This window comes from Nothoprocta perdicaria, unplaced genomic scaffold (assembly GCF_003342845.1).
Source record: "Nothoprocta perdicaria isolate Ctin4 unplaced genomic scaffold, notPer1 scaffold_44, whole genome shotgun sequence".
NCBI lineage: Eukaryota > Metazoa > Chordata > Aves > Tinamiformes > Tinamidae > Nothoprocta > Nothoprocta perdicaria.
Genome location: NW_020455688.1, coordinates 2371389 through 2391069, shown reverse-complemented (window position 1 = coordinate 2391069; position 19681 = coordinate 2371389). Strand labels below are relative to the sequence as shown.

General features: G+C 43.6%; 1 protein-coding gene across 1 annotated transcript in view; it reads right to left on the bottom strand.

Annotated features, from left to right (window-relative positions):
• The window catches only part of ATXN7L1 (ataxin 7 like 1), a 97536-nt gene extending 87450 nt beyond the window's left edge, over nucleotides 1-10086 (bottom strand). The window contains exons 1-2 of the mRNA XM_026046403.1: nucleotides 9902-10086; nucleotides 9519-9587 (exon numbers count right to left, since the gene is read on the bottom strand). Of these exons, the coding sequence (XP_025902188.1) occupies nucleotides 9519-9587; nucleotides 9902-10016 (184 nt within the window). The 5' untranslated portion in view covers nucleotides 10017-10086. The remainder of the gene's footprint in view (nucleotides 1-9518; nucleotides 9588-9901) is intronic.
• Between the last annotated feature and the right edge of the window lie 9595 nt (nucleotides 10087-19681).

Genomic DNA, 19681 nt, shown 5'->3' with positions numbered 1-19681 from the left:
GCATCTGCCCCAATCCGTTGCTTATCCTAAAAGCTCCTTCCATTTGCTTTATTCCTGCCTGTCCTTCCCAAGCAGTGTGTAACGCAGAGGTTGTTGCACACTTGCTCTCCTCCTCTCCCTTGCTGCTCACCAGGCCGTGCCCTCCCTCCGGCTGAGCTGAACCCACGCCTGCAATTTTGGCCCTTTCCCTCCTACCTGTGACTCACTCCTCCAACCTTTTCCCTTACATACATTTCTTTCTCCACAACAGAATGCTAATATTTATTCCAAGAGAAAGACAGAAAAAAAAACCCAATAATATCATATTTTGTCTTCCCACTCTGTTTCTCTTCCTTACAGCTCCCTCCTATCACAGGTGCAAATCACGCGTGTCCAAATGCTTCCTCTTGCCTCACCCACATCACCCCATTTCTCAGGTCTCCTCTTACTTTTCTGCTTAGCTTCTCTCTCTCGTCTGACAAAAGGAATCCGAGGTAGATTTCCTAACACGGGAAAGACTGATCGGATCTGTAACTGTGCTACTTCTCTTTCTATCCTTCCTCTGATTCCAAACTCTTCATAAACCGYTTAACAATTTATTTGCACAGTCATCTCTAACTCCCACCTAAACTCTCTTCAGCTGTCCCTTGTCCTCCTCTGAAACTATTTGCACTAAAATGCCTAAAAATCCTCTTGCTATTGCAACATCACTTCCATCTTCTATATTATCTTACCCATGTTTCATAAATACCAAATGTCTCTTCTGAAGCATCCTCCTTTTCCAACTGCCACAATCCTACTGCTCCTGCTTCCCTTCCTTCCTGTGAGGACTCTTTTACTTGTCACTGGAAAGCTCTTTATTCTCTTTTCATCCTCTGTTCGGTTCTCACCAAGATACATCTTTGCCCTTCCTTTATCTCTGGGAATTTTACCCATAATTTCAGTTCCTAAGGAGACAGGTCTCACGTACAGTAGGTTTATGTCTAAACAAAAATCTCAGCCTATCTTTCTGACATGTCTTGTCATTGAGTAACTGTCAGCTTCAGCTCAATACAGCAAGAGCAGAACTTAGACCTCACCTCTCCCACCCTCCTTCCTTGATCACTGTGGACAGCATTATCATTTTGCCCATCATTCGGATACGAAAACCTGTCATCCCTGACAATGACTTTTCTCTTGGTTCATTTATTCGGGCTACATCTATATCTAAGAGATTCTTTCTGCCTTGTATTCTTAGGATAGAAATCTTTTCTTAAATATCTTCAGAGCTAAAGCTCTGGGCCAGGCCTTCATCTCACTTTAGTTACCACTGTGCAATTTTCTCCGCTTTGGCATTGACAAACCCCATCCTTCTCGTTCACTGCTCCAAAAGCTGATTTTTCTATTTTGACAAACTGATCTATGATTACTCTCTCCGCATCCTCCTATACACAATACTCCATTTTAAACACTATAAACGTCTCAGTTTTGCTTTCCAGGCGTCTCTGTCCTACCTATGCTACGCTCTGCACACACACTGCTCTCTGTCACATCATTTGATCTCATTTCTCGTTGGTTCTTGAAGTCAGGATCCATTTATTGCATTTTTACAATAACAACTTGTGCCTTTTTTTAGGCCAACATCCACGTTTACGTAAGGACACGTCCCAAGCACTTGCAAAACCACTTCACGACCCTCYGAGCATCTCCCCTTCCCCCAGTCCTAAGGAAAGGGTGCTGCYGTACAAAGTCTACTGCCTCGTGTATTGAGCAATTCCATAGTCCTGTTTGTCAATACTAAACGCCTGCTTTGTCAGGCATTACAAATATTACCTCTCYAGGACACAATTTGACAACACACACATAGTCACCCATGCACACAACCCCTCCCTCTGCAGCAGAGCACAGAGCAGGGTCCAGCCCGTGACGGGACTGCTAGGCGTGAGGATCACACAAACTGTAATGTTCCCTTCGTAATTACTGCAGCAACAGATGAATAACTTATGCTCATCCAGATAACTGTCCTAACACAACTGATTTCATTATCAACCTCAAATAAACAACGTTTTGGCTCTGTCAACACTTGTGGTGGTGGTTTGGCTCCRACAAACTTTCCAGATTTAAATCGTTAGTAGCATCCTATCTCAATGACACGTAACTAAGAGTGTAAAAAACAACCAGGGATGGTAACTATCACAGATAACCTACCTAACCCGCACAAGCTCGTGCAGCCAGCATAAAGGCCAYCGCAGCCGGAATACCCACCAGAAATCAAAATACACACGATAAAACACATTTCAGTAGGTCTCTGCTTCCACTTTGATCATTTCATCTCATAAGAACGGCAGGCTACAAATCACCTTCTGCCACTGAAGAGGTCCCACCCATCCTGTTTTGTCTTGCTGGACAAGGTACTTTTATTTTCACTCCAACAGACATTTCAACAGCTGTTATTGACATGAGGTTAGCAGGGTCCGATCTAAGCACGACTTAAAATGTGTAGAGTCCCTAGCCCTTTGGGTATGCCCCACTGCATATCAGAAAAAGACAACAAATACAATAATAATATTTTTTAAAAAGTCACCACACAGAATCAGCCCCGGTGAACTCTTGCCACTTGCCAGTCAGTCTCACAGCTTGAAGTTTCTTCCTGGGACATTTTCTCTGGGTCTCTTGCAGAAAACCTGCTCCAAGGGAACGGAAAGGGAAGCGCGGCCAAGCCCCGTGCGTGCAGCTCTGTCACAACACGGCTGCTTCCGTTTCRCAGATGATTCAGTAGGAGCCTGGGGATTAAGTGACCTGCACTAGACAGAAATAGGTACCAGCAGAGCCTAGAACTTCTGTTTTCAAGTTCTTTGCTACTTCTAGCACATGCCCCGTTTGATCTGGGACAATTCTGCTTCTTTTCTCCAACTCATCTTTTTTCTCTATACACAAATGCCAAAAAGTAGCGAGACCAAGCAACTCTTAAGTTCTGAATTGCTGGCAAGAATACGGAATACAGGAAGATGTGTTAGGTTTACGGGCTGTATTATAAACATATATTAGCAAAATATAAACGGAAATTGCAGAATAATAATGGTATTTCATAAATGAGACATCTCTCCTTTGAGTATAGGTCAAGAGCAATCAGGAAGCCCACTTCTCTAGCAACAGTGGCTTTCATATAGGACTTTTAACAAGCCATAACAAGTTAAAAGCCCTTATTAACCACTGAAAAGGAACATAAAAAAGGAAAATAAAAAACTGAAGTACAAAACTGTTGCTTTTTCTGCCCCACACATCTGTCTTAAGTAACTGTCTTGCATCTCATCTTCAGTCTGAGTCAGCTCAGACAGCTGCACAGCACTAAGACAAAACCAACAAAAGCAGCTCGTTTTACCCACTCTCAGTCTCCTCAGGGTCTATCTTTCCCACACAGAAAGGGGCATCAAAGCCTCCTTGCTACAGACCTGCCAGGAGGCCTCTTGCCTGCTTCACAACAGCATTAGCCACAGGTTTTCTGGCATGCAAATTACCTGAAGACACTAGTCCCGCCTGGCATCCTGCGTAACTAACTCCTGAATCAGCTGCTCCATTCGCTGCAGAAGTAGTTTGGCTTGTCCTTCAATTTGGGTGCTCTACACTTAAAGACAGACCCACTAAAACAGTATTAATCCACACACAAGGAAACTGAGCATCTCCTTTGCTGGTTTCTCCAAAACCACTCTTAACAGCAAACCACAACTTAGAAAAGAAAGTTTTAGTTTTGATTATAGATTTTTCACTGCTCCTACCTCATATTCCTTCCCCGTAGATGGAAGACTAGCATCTGCACCAGTGGTAAAACAGAACCTGAGGGTGTCCTGACTAGGAAGTTTTTAACCATCTCGGAACAAAAGGCCCATTTCAGGAAGTTCTTTTCCATAGTGGCACAGGGCTCAACTCTTGTCTCAGCTAGTGTTTCTTTATATATGGAAATCTATACTTTGTCTATAAACTATTAATCACATACACATGCAGATCAACAAGAAAACACATACCCATTTGTCTCTAGATTTCTATCAAAACTAGATACMACAGTCCATGGAGCTTTTGTGGTGACAACAGGACTTAAGGTGCATGTTAGTAAATATACGTCATTCTTCTTCTCAAGCCTTGCTATAAATTGCAGTGAGTAAAGGAATGCCAAAGACAGATCAAATCACTGTCAATTGACAGAAGATTGTATATGGTTTCCTCACTACTGTCAAAAAAACAAACAAACAGAAAAAGAACAACAAAAAGAAAAACATCTAAAGAAGAGTCAACATTTTCGGAAGAASTGATGTGCAAACACAGGGAGAATGGGAGCTGTATAACCCAAATTCTATCAAAATATGTGCCAGGCCAAAGACTTTCACCCCACAGATTAAGGGAATCCTAAAGGCAACATTCTTTTTATCTATCCTACAGACGTGTTTTGATCTCAATAAGTTTACTTAATTATCTTTTTCTTATTTTATGTTGCTGAAAAAAACGGCCAGAGAATTAAAGGAAGCTGTCAACACTGTAGTTGTATTTCTTTCAACTGCCAATCTCAAGGACAACCTAAATAAAAACCAGAAATTTTCTAGTATGTTAGGATAAATTATTTTAGAGACCAATCACCTAATAGAGTCATTTCTAGAACAATATTTTARAAAGTCAAAATCCTGATTCTGAACATAGAACTGCTGGTCAGGGAGCTTAACGATTAGACCACCCTTTTTCCCACTGTGGGTTGAGGAGGTAAAGGACACAGTTACCTCCTGAAACCCAAGGCCTATGTAACTGGGCCACTGAACTACAATTTTGACCAAATCTATGGACTCTGTCATAACACTATTGTATCACCCAGCCTCTATGTAATGTTTCATGCTCCCTCTTTCTCCTCACGCTACATTTAATGAGACCACAGGTACTACCAGGAGCATCTCCCTTCCCATGGAAAATAAAGTAAATAAAAATAGAATTTAAAAAAATGGTGCCAGATAAATATTTACTGAATTGATCAGATGTTTAAACATAAAAACAAACTATTTAATCCTACCGTCACACCTCATCCTAAAGAGCTCTCTCTCCCTAGAACCTTTGCTCATTATTAATCTTCGCAGCAAAAAATAAGAAGAACTTTCTCCTGACAACAGGGACTGCTTCGTGCCTGCTGCTTCTCAGCTCTTTGGCTCATCAAGCTGCACCTGAATACTGCATCTTTTTAAGAACCAGTATCGCTGGGCGACCTAATTAGCTTACAGGCAAGAAATTACACAACACTCGCTCCTCTCTTCTGCCCACTGGAAAAACAAAACAAAACAAAACGCCAACCAAGGTGATCCGAATGTGATAACCTCTTTCTTTTGGGGTATGTGTTGAAGCTTCAGCATCATTTGCCTTCCCTCCCGGCCCCTCCCGACATTCCCCAGCACCACAAGAAGATGAAGGTGGCCATGAAAGAAAAGGAAAACAAGAATGTTTTATTCTTCAGTTTTTGTTTGATATGTTTTTAACAGAGATAAATAGCACCATACACAAACCACTATTAAACAAAAGAAAACCAAATCCAATGCCTATGCTTACATTAACCAGTTTTCTCTTCTGTCACAATCTCCTTAATGATTTTTAGTTTTTTCTCTTCCTTTTTCTTCCCCTATCTATAGCAGATTTTTTCTTTTTCTGGCTATATAAATGTTCCCTCCCATCTCCCAACATCCTTCTTATTCTTCCGAGGAAAAGGATAAAAATCACGATTATTTTTTTCCTGGAAAAGAACAAAATACTTAAAGTAAAACTAATTAGTATCCTGTTAACTTTTCCTGACGTTGCCTGAGTATTCTCCCCCTTCCCCAAAAACAAACAAACAAACACACACACACACACACACTTTCCTTAAACTATTTATGTGGGGGGTCAAAATGAAAAATAAACTGGAAATACCTAACTCTTCATCTACATTATTTTTGGTAACTACCCAAGACAGCTTAAACTGCAGCTCGCAAATCTACTCATCAAGTAAAAGAGTCAAGTCTGGAGCTGTAAAATAGCGACAGAGATAAGACCTCAAATTTTACCATGATACCTCGAAAATGTGAATGGATGTTTTTATATAATATCTTTTATGCTACAGGATAATGAGTCAGGATGGATAGCGAGAAGATTATCTAAGACAAAACACACACAGCATCAGACTGAAACCTCCCCAATACAAACCCACTGAACTGAGAAACTGAAGTTGACTATGACACCAAGTACCCAGATTTAGATCTAAATCCCACAGGTCATATTTAACCCTGCTGCAGTTAGTGAAGATAAACAGGGTGTCTTTCACTCCTCTGTAGCCAGTGCCTGCCTAGAAATACTCCCAGCACTTAATGCTGCACACTTGCTAAACTGGGCAGATATATTAGTAGGAGTTCTGTAGGTAAGGAGCACTATTTTCTAAAATATGGTATAAAGTAAAACATAGGCCTGCAAAATTAATCTCACTTAGAGGTTACTAGAGACACAGTGATCTTCCAGTGTCAGCCTCAGTCATATAGTTGCTGCGACTTTTTACGRCACACAACTTGTCAAATGAACGTAGACTCCTTTGCTACACGTTATCTACAAGCATATCTGCAATTCTTCAAATATGTCAATCAGTGTTTAAAAATTCAATATAAATTCCAAATGCTTCTCCAACTCTGATAACCCCTCTTTTAGCTAAGCTGGTTGGTTGRTAGTGATTTGTCAGATAAGTTACACAATCCTGTTTCTGCTTCCTGATTAGATAAGCAGATAGGTTTTTCTGGCACACGCATTTATGCATAAAATTTTTCATTTTCTGTGAACATTTGCAACTTTGTAATCCCCTCTCCACAAATCTCCATGTCACCAAAAGTCAACCACGGACATAGTGCATTCACTAAAAGAAGGCACAAAATAAACGCTGGCATACGAAAAGCAATTCCACCTCCAAAACTGAACACATGTTCAGAGAATTCCTCTCTCTCTGCATGGCCTACATATACACTGCAGAATGAAGAAAAGCCATAAACAATCTTTTTTAGACTTCACTTGTTCCCCAAAGGTTAGTTAGAGGGGACACCTGGCCTCAGCACAGTTCTTGCATTACAGAAATGAACGGCACGGTCAGGCTGTGAACGCTGGGCCCAAAAATACGCTAGGAAACACAGAGTACTTTTGGGAGGTGAAGAATTGACAGAGACTCTCTTCCTGACCACCACAAGCAGTTCCCCAAGGCTCACAGACCTTCTCACTCCACTGTGCACACGTGAAAGGCCACACAGGGTTTGACCGTATTGACTAGGATGCAGGATTATCTTTAATCTTCGTTGAAYGGGGCAGTAAGTTCTAATACTTGAAGTGTTAACTAACTTCTACAGGCAAAGTCTGATCATTTTTAAGCTCCTATTTATTATCTCCCGCCATGAGAAATAGCACAAGGTGGTCTACTCAAGTGCATACAAGTGCCAAGAAAAATGAGCTGGGCTTGGTCCTCAGAGCCACCCTGATGACACCCCTTGCTCATGGGCACCCCCGGCACGAGGACGGATACGCGCGAGGTGAAAACAAGGGCCCAAAGCCTTCCTGCAAACACGTCAGCAACCTTTTCCAGAGGCCAAAAATTCCCTCCAGGATTTCCCTCCACCTTTATTACCAAGGCCAGCGAGGGCAGATTCACAGTGGGCGCTGAGCCYCACGGATGGGTGTGGTGGGAGCACCCATATTCACAGCCTGCTCGAGTGAACGCAGCAGAAATATTTCAACACGTACTAATTTATTCAAGCTTCTTGAAAGTTCTTTCTAAGTGATGCAAAGCAAGTTACTACTTGGAAGTAATAAAATTCCTGAAGTGTTTTATTTTCTAAATATACCTCATTTTTTTACTGTACAATTAACTACTATAAAGCTAATAAATACTTCACATCTGTCACTACCATAATTCCAGCAATGTAGTTAAAGACTTCCTTTGTAAGTAATTTTTCTGGATAAAACATTTTAAAGGATTTCATTCAGTCTCTAACACCCTGAAAAACAAACAGTGACAGACGACAGCTGACAATCTATACTGAATCATCCTAGAAAATAATTTACATATTAGATATGACTAAGTAGGAGTGATTCTCTTCAATCTTTATGTCTCAAGTAACTTTATAATAGGAATTTGCATTCAAGGACACCTGAGAACAAAACATCTAATCTCAACAAGTTAAACTCCTTAGGGAAGCCAAGCTTTAGTAGCAAGATTTTTATTCAGTTACTTCTGAATAAAGAGTACAGTCAATATCACTGATAAAAGGACAAGCTGTCTGGGCCTTGAACCTTGCAGCTACAAGTGAACTACACCAAAATCCCAGTTTTGTCTCTTAATTTGATTTCAGGGTGGCAAAACAGGAATACTGGCAAGTTTAGGACTAAGGGCAGAACATAATCACTTTGGGATCTCTGTAAAGATCTTTCAAAACAGAAGCTTTATGGTATTTTAATACGATTTAACGTGTACTTTCTGTAATTTTATAGTTTATCACACAGATTTGCGTTACTGATTAATTCTCAGGACTTTGTTTTGAAAACATGGTGCTCATTTAAGTCGCCAATATGCTCAAAACAAACCCAGATACAACAACAACAACTGTAATATAACGAGGGCCTTAACATCCTTTCAGGATCCCTATTACGACAGTACACATAACAGTGGGATCCTCTCAGCATCAGTRTCTTGCACATAAGTTTCAGTATGATGGGGCGACTCCTTATGAATCAACTTCACGGCCTTCCTCGAAAGGTTTTAAGTGTGCAGCACTTTCTTAGTAGAGCAAATAGAGAGCTATGTAAGAAAACGTCCCACACGTTTCCACTTGTTCCTTAGGTGCTGCTCCAGCCTGATGTTAACAACACACATCACAAGCCAGACGTGTTGATTTGCCTGCACTCACCACTGGCCCTTCTCCATCAGCAACTGACAGAACGATGTCAAGTGTGGCTTGCTCGCCAACACCACGAAGGTGGAATTTGCTCCTTYGGGTTTATGGTACCAGAAGCCCTGTGGAGCCCCAAATGATGGTGTGATGCTCAATGACCTGGTCCTGTACTGGGTTTGGCACCAGATGCCTGACTTGGCCTAACCTAAGGTACTCTTAGGCCCTGCCTGCTCAAGCTGACAGTAGGCCCCGCTTGCAAGCGAGGGCCAAAGACTAAACCGGGCCTGACGGGTGGGATGGATAGGTTCAAGGATTGCAATGGAGCGTGTCTTTGGCGGGACGGCAACGTTCTGGATGCGGCTGCATGGAAGTGCAGCGCGTGGAGCAAGGGCAGCTCCCCACACAGCACCCAGCAGGGACAGGCAGCAGCAACAGCCCTGCATGCGCCTCCACATGTGTGCGTGCCCCCCTACATGTGTACGAGCCCCTACATGTGTGGGTGCCCCCCTACACGTGTGCGTGCGCTCCCAACATGGCCACTGAGGCTGCCCCGGGCCGGGCCGCGCACCTGCCCGGGCCGCGGCCACCTGTGCGGGCCGGGCCGGGGGCTGCGGCGGCGGGGGGCCGCGCTGCTCTTACCTTCCTTGCTCAGCCTCATGACCTCCCTGCTCTTGGYGCCCTCCTTGCCGGCCTCGTCCAGCTCCGCACCTGCGGGAGACGGCGCGGGCGGTTATTGTGCGCGCGGGGAGGGGGCCGCGCTCCGCGCACACACAATAGCGGCACCATCCGCCCCCCCCTCCCTCCCTCCCTCCCGCCCCAGGGCCGCGCATCCTCCTCCTCCTCCTCCTCCTCCTCCTCCCCCCGCATGCAGCGCGCATGGCAGCGGCGCGTCAGCTGAGCGGGCGCGGAGGCACCGCGGGGCGCTGGGGGGGGGGCGGCCCCGCGTGCGCGCCCCGGGGCAGCGGAGCGGCGCGGAGCGGAGCGGCGCGCGGGGGGCGGCGCGGCCGGCGCGGTGCCCTTACTGTGCGGGGGGGCGGCGCCGTGCGCGTGCGGGGGGGCGGCCTCCCGCACCCAGGCGGCCCAGGGCTGGCCCAGGAACGCCTCGGGACTGGGCACGGGCCGCTCCAGGGCCGCCATGGCGCCGCGCCTGCTCCTGCCTCCTGCTTGCTTTTCCCGTTTCCTTCGGCGGCGGCGGGCGGCGAGCGAGCGAGCGAGACACGGGATCCGCGGACGCCGCACGTCATCCTCGGGACGTTCCGCCGCCCACACGGGGGTAGTGTCAGCCCCTGCTCCCTATCAGATCGGCCTCCCCGCCGCGCGGCGCGCATGCCCGCGGCGCGCACCGCGCATGCGCACGGCCGCCGCACGGCCTGCCCGCCGCCGCGGAGCCCCGCGCAGCCCCGCGCCGAGAGCGGAGCCGCCGCGGGGCGGGAGCCGCCGCACGGCGCCCCCGCACACGCTGCCCGCGCCCCGCTGTGTCCCCAGGGCTGCGCGGGTGCCTCCTGGCCCCCGGGTGGGTGAGTGTCCCGGGCAAGATAACGCTCGAGCGCGCTGCCGCTAGCGGCCGGAGTGAGGCTCGTGGCCGGGGTGGCGGGGATGGGGAGAGCCCGTGCTGGGTACCCGGAGACCGGGCTCGGGTCCCCCCTGCGTGGCCGGGGAGCCCCCAGGCCCGTAGCACCGGCTGCAGGCAGCCCCCGGAGCGCGATTTGAAAAAGGAGCAGGAAACTCCCCAAAGTAGGTCTGGAAAGAAGAGCAGTCCCGGAGGCTCCTCAGCAGCCGGCACGGAGCAGCCAGGGGATGCGGGAGCCACCGAGCGAGTGTCCCCGGCTCCCGGGAGCCCGGGAGCAGCCGTGACCCCTGCACAGCACAGGCAGGACCGGCCTGGGAACGGGACACGGAAACGGAGCCAGCGGTGTGCCCGCCGTGTAAATAACCGTCCTGCAAACAGGTAAAGAAAGGGTTAATCGGAGTGAGCAGGGGAGCTATGGCTGTATCCGACGTGAAGAGCTTGACTTAGTCTGGAAACAGAGCTGGGAGCTTGACTTAGTCTGGAAGCGGAGCTGGGAATGGATATGGTTGATGTCTTTAGTTATAAAGAGCCATAATCATCGGTGAGGAAGGAGGAAAAAGGTAAAGTACAAATAGACGTAAATTACTCATGAATAAGCTGAGGTTGGAAATTAGAAGGTTTGTATTAAGGAATGAGAAATACAGTAGCTGCCTGCAAAGACGAGGCACCGGACTTGCCAACGCAGCATAAAAATAACTCTGATCTGTTTCATGATTATTAAACAAATATCATAACACCAAAGAATTTCCTGTTTTTCTTTTTTTTTTTTTTTAAATTTATTCTAACAGAGCATCCAAATCATAATACCTCAYAGTCCTGATTTCAGTAGCACTTTATGACAACAATTAAAAAAAACCCTAAGCCCAGCTTACTACATTTGGACTCTCTGGTAAGGACCAGCAGGATGGAATTCCCTAAAAAAACAGCATAAATGACATGAAGTTTATAGTTAACCATGTAGCTAATCGTGTCYGGCACCGGTGCTTCTGTTTTCTGCAAGACAGTTGAACAGAAGTCCTGATGGTGGCTGAATTGTTTCCTACTTAAAGAAGTTGCATTACACAGCTATGTGTGATACAGCTTCTGTGATTACCCCAGGTAAGTATCTCAAGACTCAAAAGACATATGAACACTCAGGAATCTCCATCAGTGAAAATCTACAGGTCTCTTAACATCTACGTATGGCAAAATATCTACCGAAAGGTAAACGCTGCAACAGGGCACAAGCAATAAAGCCATTTCTAACCCCACAGCTGGAAAAATACACAGCAGGGAGGAAGGGAGGAGAAAATTATTTAATATAAGCTGACATAAACYGAGAAAAAAGTGAAGGAACTTTCCAACTTTTAACACATTGTACCTACATGCTGCTTACCACGACACACTGCAGAACTGCAGTCTAGGCTTTTAACAGAAGCAGACCATATGAAGGAAAAATTAGCATAAAATCAAAGACGCAAGATGTACCAATTCCTTCCTAAAGAGAAACAGTCTAGTGCCTTACAATTTGAGGGAAGCACTTCCAAAGCCCTCCCAAAGGAGTTCTGCCTCCTCCCTACCATATGTATTCGAGAACAACGTTATCATTAAACAAATGGTTCCACAGTTGTCAGAACAGATACGCCTGACTTGCCAACGATCAGCACCTTTTGTTTGAAAGTGCAAGTTCTGCTTTGCTTGTGGCTGCACTACCTTTGTGATCTGCACCGAGGAGTCAACCCCAACCCCGTGCAGTCAATTCTTTCTCCATATGCTCCATATCTGTAGGTGGCATCTCCCTTTGTGCCAAGGGTTTCTCAGCAAGGGAACTTACTTTACTAAAAGTGGGTGCTCAGACTGGGGCCAGATCAAACCAGCGTGTGCAGCGTGGCCAACCCTGCTTTGCTCTGGAGCTCAACAGCAAAATCAGGAGAGAGCCAGTCTGACAGTGTGGATACATCCCGGAAGCTTTTCCCATAGCCGGGCACTTGAGACTTTCTTATGAGCATCTTCCATGTGATGTAAACACAGGGCGCAGKTTTTTTTTTTTAAAGAAGTGTAATTATATTTAAAACTGGCTCTTTCAACTTTGGTTGAATCAATCAATTGATCAAAAGCTCTTGGTGGTGAGGGAGAAAGGAGGGAAACACGCAAGTTTATCACTGAAGACTTATTTCCATAGGACACTGATAAAGCGTCACACATAAAGCCCCAGATTAAACATCCCCTATGTTTCTTTTCCGCTCATACGGCAATACAGAAATTTAATTTATTTTTCTATGACCTTGAACAAGTCACTGTGCCATGGGAAAATAATTAAGTCAGTCAGGAAAGGTACTTCTTTCCTTCCCAGGTCCCTAAGGATCTTTTTTGTTTCAGCTGCAAAATAGAGACTTCCTTTTACTATGTTGCTTTTCAAAATTTAATATAATGCAGTCTTTATCTTAGTTGCAGCTTCTCAGTACTACAGTGATCCAATCATAACATGGAATTAAAAATGTATACCATAAGCTAATTGTCTTTTAAATAAGAAGGAGCAAAATACAGATGCAAACTTAGCTCTAATCTTTTTAATCCACAAATCACTGCTCTCTTAATAAGACAATCTCCATGTATAGGCTTTCCATGAAGTAACCAGGAGATAAAATCATATGTTCCTGTATAGACTTAATAGGATTAAAGGCTTGCGTTTAACAGCCCCACAGCAAAAGCTGCAACAGTTAGGAGAGACCCAAAGTAGYGTCCCAGTCTTTAGTTTATGTTGACATCTACCCAAAATAATTTCCAGGATCTGAATGTGAGAGATAACGAAACACAGAAATTCTCAAATGTGGCTATCAGGAACATCACGTGTAGTCACCATGTACGAGTAACCATGATGTGTTTTTATTTTGACTCCAGAGTCATGCGCTGAGAAAATACTGCGAGTTTGCTGGAGCTATGTGTGCAGCCACAAACAAGCCCAATTTTTTGAACTTCTGATTTAAGTCATGCCTACCTGACAATAACTGCACCAGATGGCTCTAAGCTGGCTGCAAAAATATTACAAAAACCATCTGTATAAGCCTTTAGTATCACAACAAGATTATAAAACATAAGATTGTTTTTGTGACAAAACCATTATGATTTTGGCAAGAGATTCATTAGCACTTCTCAGAATCCTATTTTACAATGGATTTACCACAATAGTGGTAAATTACACGGTAGACGGTTTTATGAACCCAGATACCTCCTTTGACAGGAACAGAACTGTGAATGAATCAAGACTTTCTTAGGTACTCAATAGTGGAGTTTGTCTAAGAAAAGCACCAGTGAACTAACTAGCTGCATATCACAGAAGTGCAGAAACTTCAATCCTAYTCCATAAATAATAAATAATATTCCATAATATAAAACTAATTTCTATGTTGACTTGTGTACAAATTGTTCTTTTATAGCCTGTTTTTTTTACATTCTTGATGATTTAAACCTGTTGTTGTCTATTTATAGTAAGTCTTTCTGCAGTGGATATGTGAAGTTCCTATTTATTGCTGGAACTCCATCACATTAGGCTGAATAGCAGTGTAGTTTGCTATGTGATAATTACAATAACTAAATTCTTTAAACAAAATGGATAAATAAAGATTTTAAAACATCTAGGTTTCTGCAAACAGGCGTACACAGGATTTCCATTAAAACACCCCACACTTAGGGAGACACATGTAAAATCCAGTGTGACCCAGTCTGCTTACACATGCTCAATAGGCACATGTTCAGTTCTATTTGAGCCGTTTTCATAATTTCAGACGGTGTCCCAGACACTATGCTAACAACATCATAGCAAAATTTGTCTAGAAAGCCGGATTAAACAGCCCCTTATAGCAGAAATCCATTTCAATGTCCTCTAGAAGGGAAAAAAGAGTCTAAATTAAGCTTTTGGTTCCATCTTATCCAAAGAAGCCAGCACTTAAAAAAGACAGAAAAATGGAGAACTGAAAAATTCTTAGTGGGAATGTATTTTTTCCTTACATAGCGCCACTCTTCTATCCCCAAAAATATGTTTCTCCAAAAAATACTGCAGATGCTTTACCCAAAACAAAACAAAACAATGTTTGAAATGCTATAGCAGTATCGAAAACACTAATCGGATGAAACAGCAAAGCTAAAGAAAGGTATGTACAGATTTATGTACAGAAAATGCACAATAAGGTAGCTTATTACAGTACACTGTGAGGAGTTTAAAGAAAAATGCGACCAAAACCAGTCATGAGCTAGAGATGGAAATCAGCAGTTAATAGACATTCCAAACCCAAGGGAGTTACACAAGCAGTGTGAAAAAATAAATTGCGAGTCCTTCTGTTGCAGTGCCTAAAAGCCTCTCTGAAGCAGTTTAACTCACATATTGTTTGCAGTCTCAATGCATTAACACAGGGCTGTGCTACAGCTAGTCTGTTATGTTTTTGTAGAGGATAAATTACCTGCTGCATGGCCATAGCTGGAGGGCTTGTGGTATCACAAACCAGTAGCACTAGCTACCAGTGTGTCTCTGAGTAGGACGGCATCGTACAGTGCAGACCCGCACCTTCACTGGGCACAGGACTTTCCAGGTGCCTGCAAGAARCAGTTTCATTTCTCCTGCAACTCTTCCAGCCACAAGTGTCGGAAAGTTCAGTTAAGAGCTCTACAAAAGAGTTTATTGTGTTGTATTATATTATGTTCTCTACAAGAAATGTCCCTCAGGAATGGTCTCCGTGTCCCACAGCCTCCACCAAAATCTTCTGCGTTTCTCCTCAGTGATGTGCTGCAAGCCGTATCAGACATTGATCTCAAACTCATTTCTTAAAAATAAAAAATGCTTAAGGTCCCTGGTCATCTCTTCATCAGAAGAATTTATGGCAAAGAAACTGCAGATTAGACCAGGTCAGAGGCACGAAGCCATTGCAGAGGCTTGTGGATTTTTAACAATATGGCTGTTCAGGAAGGTGGGTGATCTGAATGACAGGTCTAAGTATACTTGAAAAGCTAAAATTGTGTTTTTCTGAAGCAGCTTATTAGTGCTTCTTAACTTCATTCAGCATATTTAGTATTGCTGCAGCAAACAAACCATTTACATTTTACCTGTTAAGTATTCATGTGGTTGGTTTTACTGAAAACAATTTCCTAACAAACAACAGAAATAATAATATTTGTAAAGGCCATATTCAAATCTAAAGGAAAGCACTTAGGATCCAATCAGCACAGAAATGCAGAGCCTTATAGAAAGGTCTGACAAAGTCCTTTAGATTTGGCACRGTGAAAACAMCTGCAAATGGAGAAAGTTACCTTGCTGCAGGATTATCTTAYATCTGCCTTCAAAATTCTCCTAARTTTTGCTCTCTGGAAATGCTCACRTGAATAACTAAAAACTACAAAGCGCAGCTCYCTAAAGATATTCCCACATTTCTCATGAGATAGGGAAAAACAATATATCACGTAGTGCGTATTGGCCCTTCTCGTTCGTGGGCCGGTTAGTCCTCAGTGTGGGCGGTGACAACACGCACCGTGACCCTCAGTGCGTCCCCCTGTGCACTCTCGCCCTGCTTCTTGTCAGTGGAGCTGCTGTGTTATTCCCGCCTGTTTCCCTCTCTTTCCTTGACTCCCACATTGTCGGTACTGTTGCTCTTCTCGGTCACTTTTACCCTAAAACTACAGGCTGGCTTTTCACAARTCGTGGGGCCTGTTCTATTGCCAGACTCGCCAACCACCAGCCTCAAGCGCTCACCAAAGACCTCATCCCGCCTCACTTTTCCTCCCCGCTCTGACCTCTCCACACGAGGGACCTCTCCTCCCTCTCTCCTCAGGCTCCATATTCCCTCCTGAGCCCTTCTCCCTTCCCGCTGCCCCCGCTGTGGGAGAGGCCGCTCCGCGACCGCCATCTCAGTGCATCCYGTTCCCAGCTCGTGCAGAGAGCCAGCGTGTTGAAATCACAGGGCAAAGCAAGCCTGTTCTTCCCGTATTTCTGGCCAAGGCTAGAAGTGGAGTGCCAAAAACCAGTTGTGTCTCATCTGCTGTGCAGAGAAGTATCGTGGAGCTCCTCACCTCAAAAYGCTGGCTCTGCAAGGTGCTTGGCCATGATAAGAGTCTTGTCCTGACCTAGACAAGCTGGAGATAATAAATGATCTTCAAATAAACCTTAGCAATATTCTGCACAACCCAAACAGAGGCTTTAGCATTTTGGGGCTTCGGTGAGTAAAATACCTGGCAACTAAAAGCAACCTACACAAGAAAGTATGATTGATGCATAAGGAGTTGCCAACATGAAGCAGGAGGCTGTGTCTCAGACTTTGCTGCCGTCATCCTTCAAATGCCTCACAGGCCACCCCTCAATTTCGTCATCATACATTTTACTCAACATTTTACTCAACATTTTACTCAACATTTATAAAGGCAAAATGATTCCACAGACCAGAATGGGTGTTGTTGGACCACGGTTATGTTCTCACGCATCCAATGCTTTTTTAAATTAAATCCTCCCCCGATGATAGAAATTGGTCACCCTTTGATGGAGTAATTTGAAAACTATTGTTTGACAAGTGTTCCTAAGGCTATGTTTTGTTCTGGCAGACAAAGCATAAAAACACAGGCCTAACGACAGTTAATGCAAGAAAATACCCCGTCAACAGGACAAGATGAAAGTTGAGGCCATATTAAAAAAAAACTAATGTTGCCTGTGAAAGACTCTGAAATGCATAGAAGCGATGATTGCTGGCAAGTCCTCCAGGCTCAGATTGACGAAATCTCTGTACATCTCTGTTTGACATAGCCATCTTAACTGGCTAAAAACCTGCAGATCTGTRTGCTAATTGTTTTGATTTCATGTGCATGCCAAAGTGGCAACACTGATGAAAAATAAGCAATACAAGTTTAGGGAAWAAATAAATAAAAATTATTGTAAAGTTGGTACTGGGCTCTTTAGCAGTTTGGCTGCTTATACACACGTTTGATACAAAATTGTGGCCAGAACTGGCTGCTGTTCTTCACATCTTCTCGTCGCTGATAAATTAAATAAATGTTATCCCTTTATGAGACAGTGGGCATCTGTGGATTCCCCTGTCTCTGTTTACTCCTGCTAAATAATAGAAATAATCAATTAAAAGACAAGTTCAAACCGGTTACTAAACACCACCTGTCTTACCTTTTGTGGAAGTGGAGTCTTACGCTCTGTGTGCAAGAGGAAAGCTGTTAACGTTTTTCATTTCACTCATAGTTGCATTCAAGAACCCTACTGGTTGTTCCATTATAAGCGCTGGTTTTCCTTTCTGCTACACTAAGAACCTCCTTTTTCTTGGCATTGCTGCTACTAGTGACTTCAGAGTACCATCAAAATCGGAGCCTCTGATAYAACAAAGCTACTGAAATCAGAAGACTTTTTACATGGTCTGCTGAAAAATCTAACAGAAGATTTTATGTCTGAGCATATTTTGATTTTCAGTCCTCTGTGGCAGAAGGTGTCTCCTGTTAACAAGATGAGTAGAGTCCTTTCTGCTGAGCCCTCAAGCATTTCTGTAATTAGCACAATGGATACTTCATCAGTGGCATAAAATATTTTATTGAATCAAGTGCAGACATCATGGCTCAGTGGGACATTTCTAAATATTTCTAAAGCTATGCTGAACCAGGAGGGCAAATGGTATGTCGTGGTCATATAACCAAATGCAAATAAAATTAGAGGGTGTATGTAAACAGAGGGACCTATGGTGGTGAAACGACCTATCAGTTGTCTTCTCTTGAGAAACACAATATTTCATAGTAGAACAGCATGAATTCCTTGAAATGGAGAAATGAGTCTATTGATGGGGTTAGAAATGATCAAATAAGATCTTATGCTGAATCCCAATCCGTTTATTGCTTTTTTGTTGGTGCACGTTGAATACATGTTTTAAGAGATTTCTTTTTGGTGGTTGCTATGGTAAAAAGCAGGCCCTAGTCCATTTACTTAAAACCCATGAACTGCAATTAACTGTTTAACGCTGTAACATACAGCAGCTCTAGTAACACCTTAACAGCTTTGAGCATGATACTCCATCATCTTAACAGATGGTGATTTTTGGCATTCTGTGTTTTCAGTTCATTCTTCTCCTTTATAATCCTTGCCATTATATCTTTTGAAAAGTGCTTCTGGGCTAACTTAATTGCAATTTGATTATGCTGAGACGTTCCTGGATTTTTTGGAATTTCCATTAAGGATGACCAAGAACTGGAAAAGAAAAAAAAATGTTTGTATGTGTATCACTGTCAAGGCTTATAAGAACAGTTTTTGAAGTACTTAAGGAATATTTTCTTCTTGTCTGTAGCCATAAACATACAGTTTCAAAATACCTTGTATGCTGTTGGAACCCTACACTTCAGTAGAGAGGAGACATAATTAATGTTTTTTCGTGAAGAAAGATCCACCCTGAATGTCTATTAAGAGCCTGAATTAAACTAGAGTTACCAAATTCAACTTGTTTTTCAGAAGAGGGTTGCCCGTTATTGTTATTCCTACAGAGTTGAAGACTGAATTGCCCATGAATTTTGCTCATTGTTTCAAAGATTTATGACTCATATAAATCTGTTTTAACATGGAATTTAACCATAATTAGAAAAATTTGCCTTTGTCCACACATTTTCAAGAGCAGCATGGGCTAGTGAATCTGTTTTTCAGCTTCTCTCTTTCTCCCATATGTTTGCCTTCCATTTTTAATATTTTCTTGTTAGAAATGGATTCTTCAGATTCAAAATCAGAACTATTTTTTTATTTTGCTCCTCCAACAGATCTCACATATTATGCAATTAAGATACTTCAGATGTAGATGTTGTCTTAAATTTCTGTAATTCAGGATATTTAGCATTGTACCGAACATACCAAATTCACAGATTCACAGATTCACAGAATATTCAAGGTTGGAAGGGACCTCTAGAGATCATCTAGTCCAACCTTCCTGCTCAAGCAGGCACACCTACAGCATGTGGCACAGGGTTTTGAAGACCTCCAGAGTAGSAGACTCCACAACCTCCCTGGGCAGCCTGTTCMACTGCTCTGTCACCCTCACAGGAAAGAAGTTCCTCCTCACCTGGAGACGGAACTTCTTATGCTTCAGCTTGTGGCCATTACCCCTCGTCCTATYGCTGGCCACCAGTGAAAACAGCTTGTCCCCTTCCTCCCTGCATTCTCCCTTCCTGAACTTATACATATTAATCATATCCCCTCTGAGCCTTCTCTTCTCCAGAGAAAACAGGCTCAGCTCACTCAGCC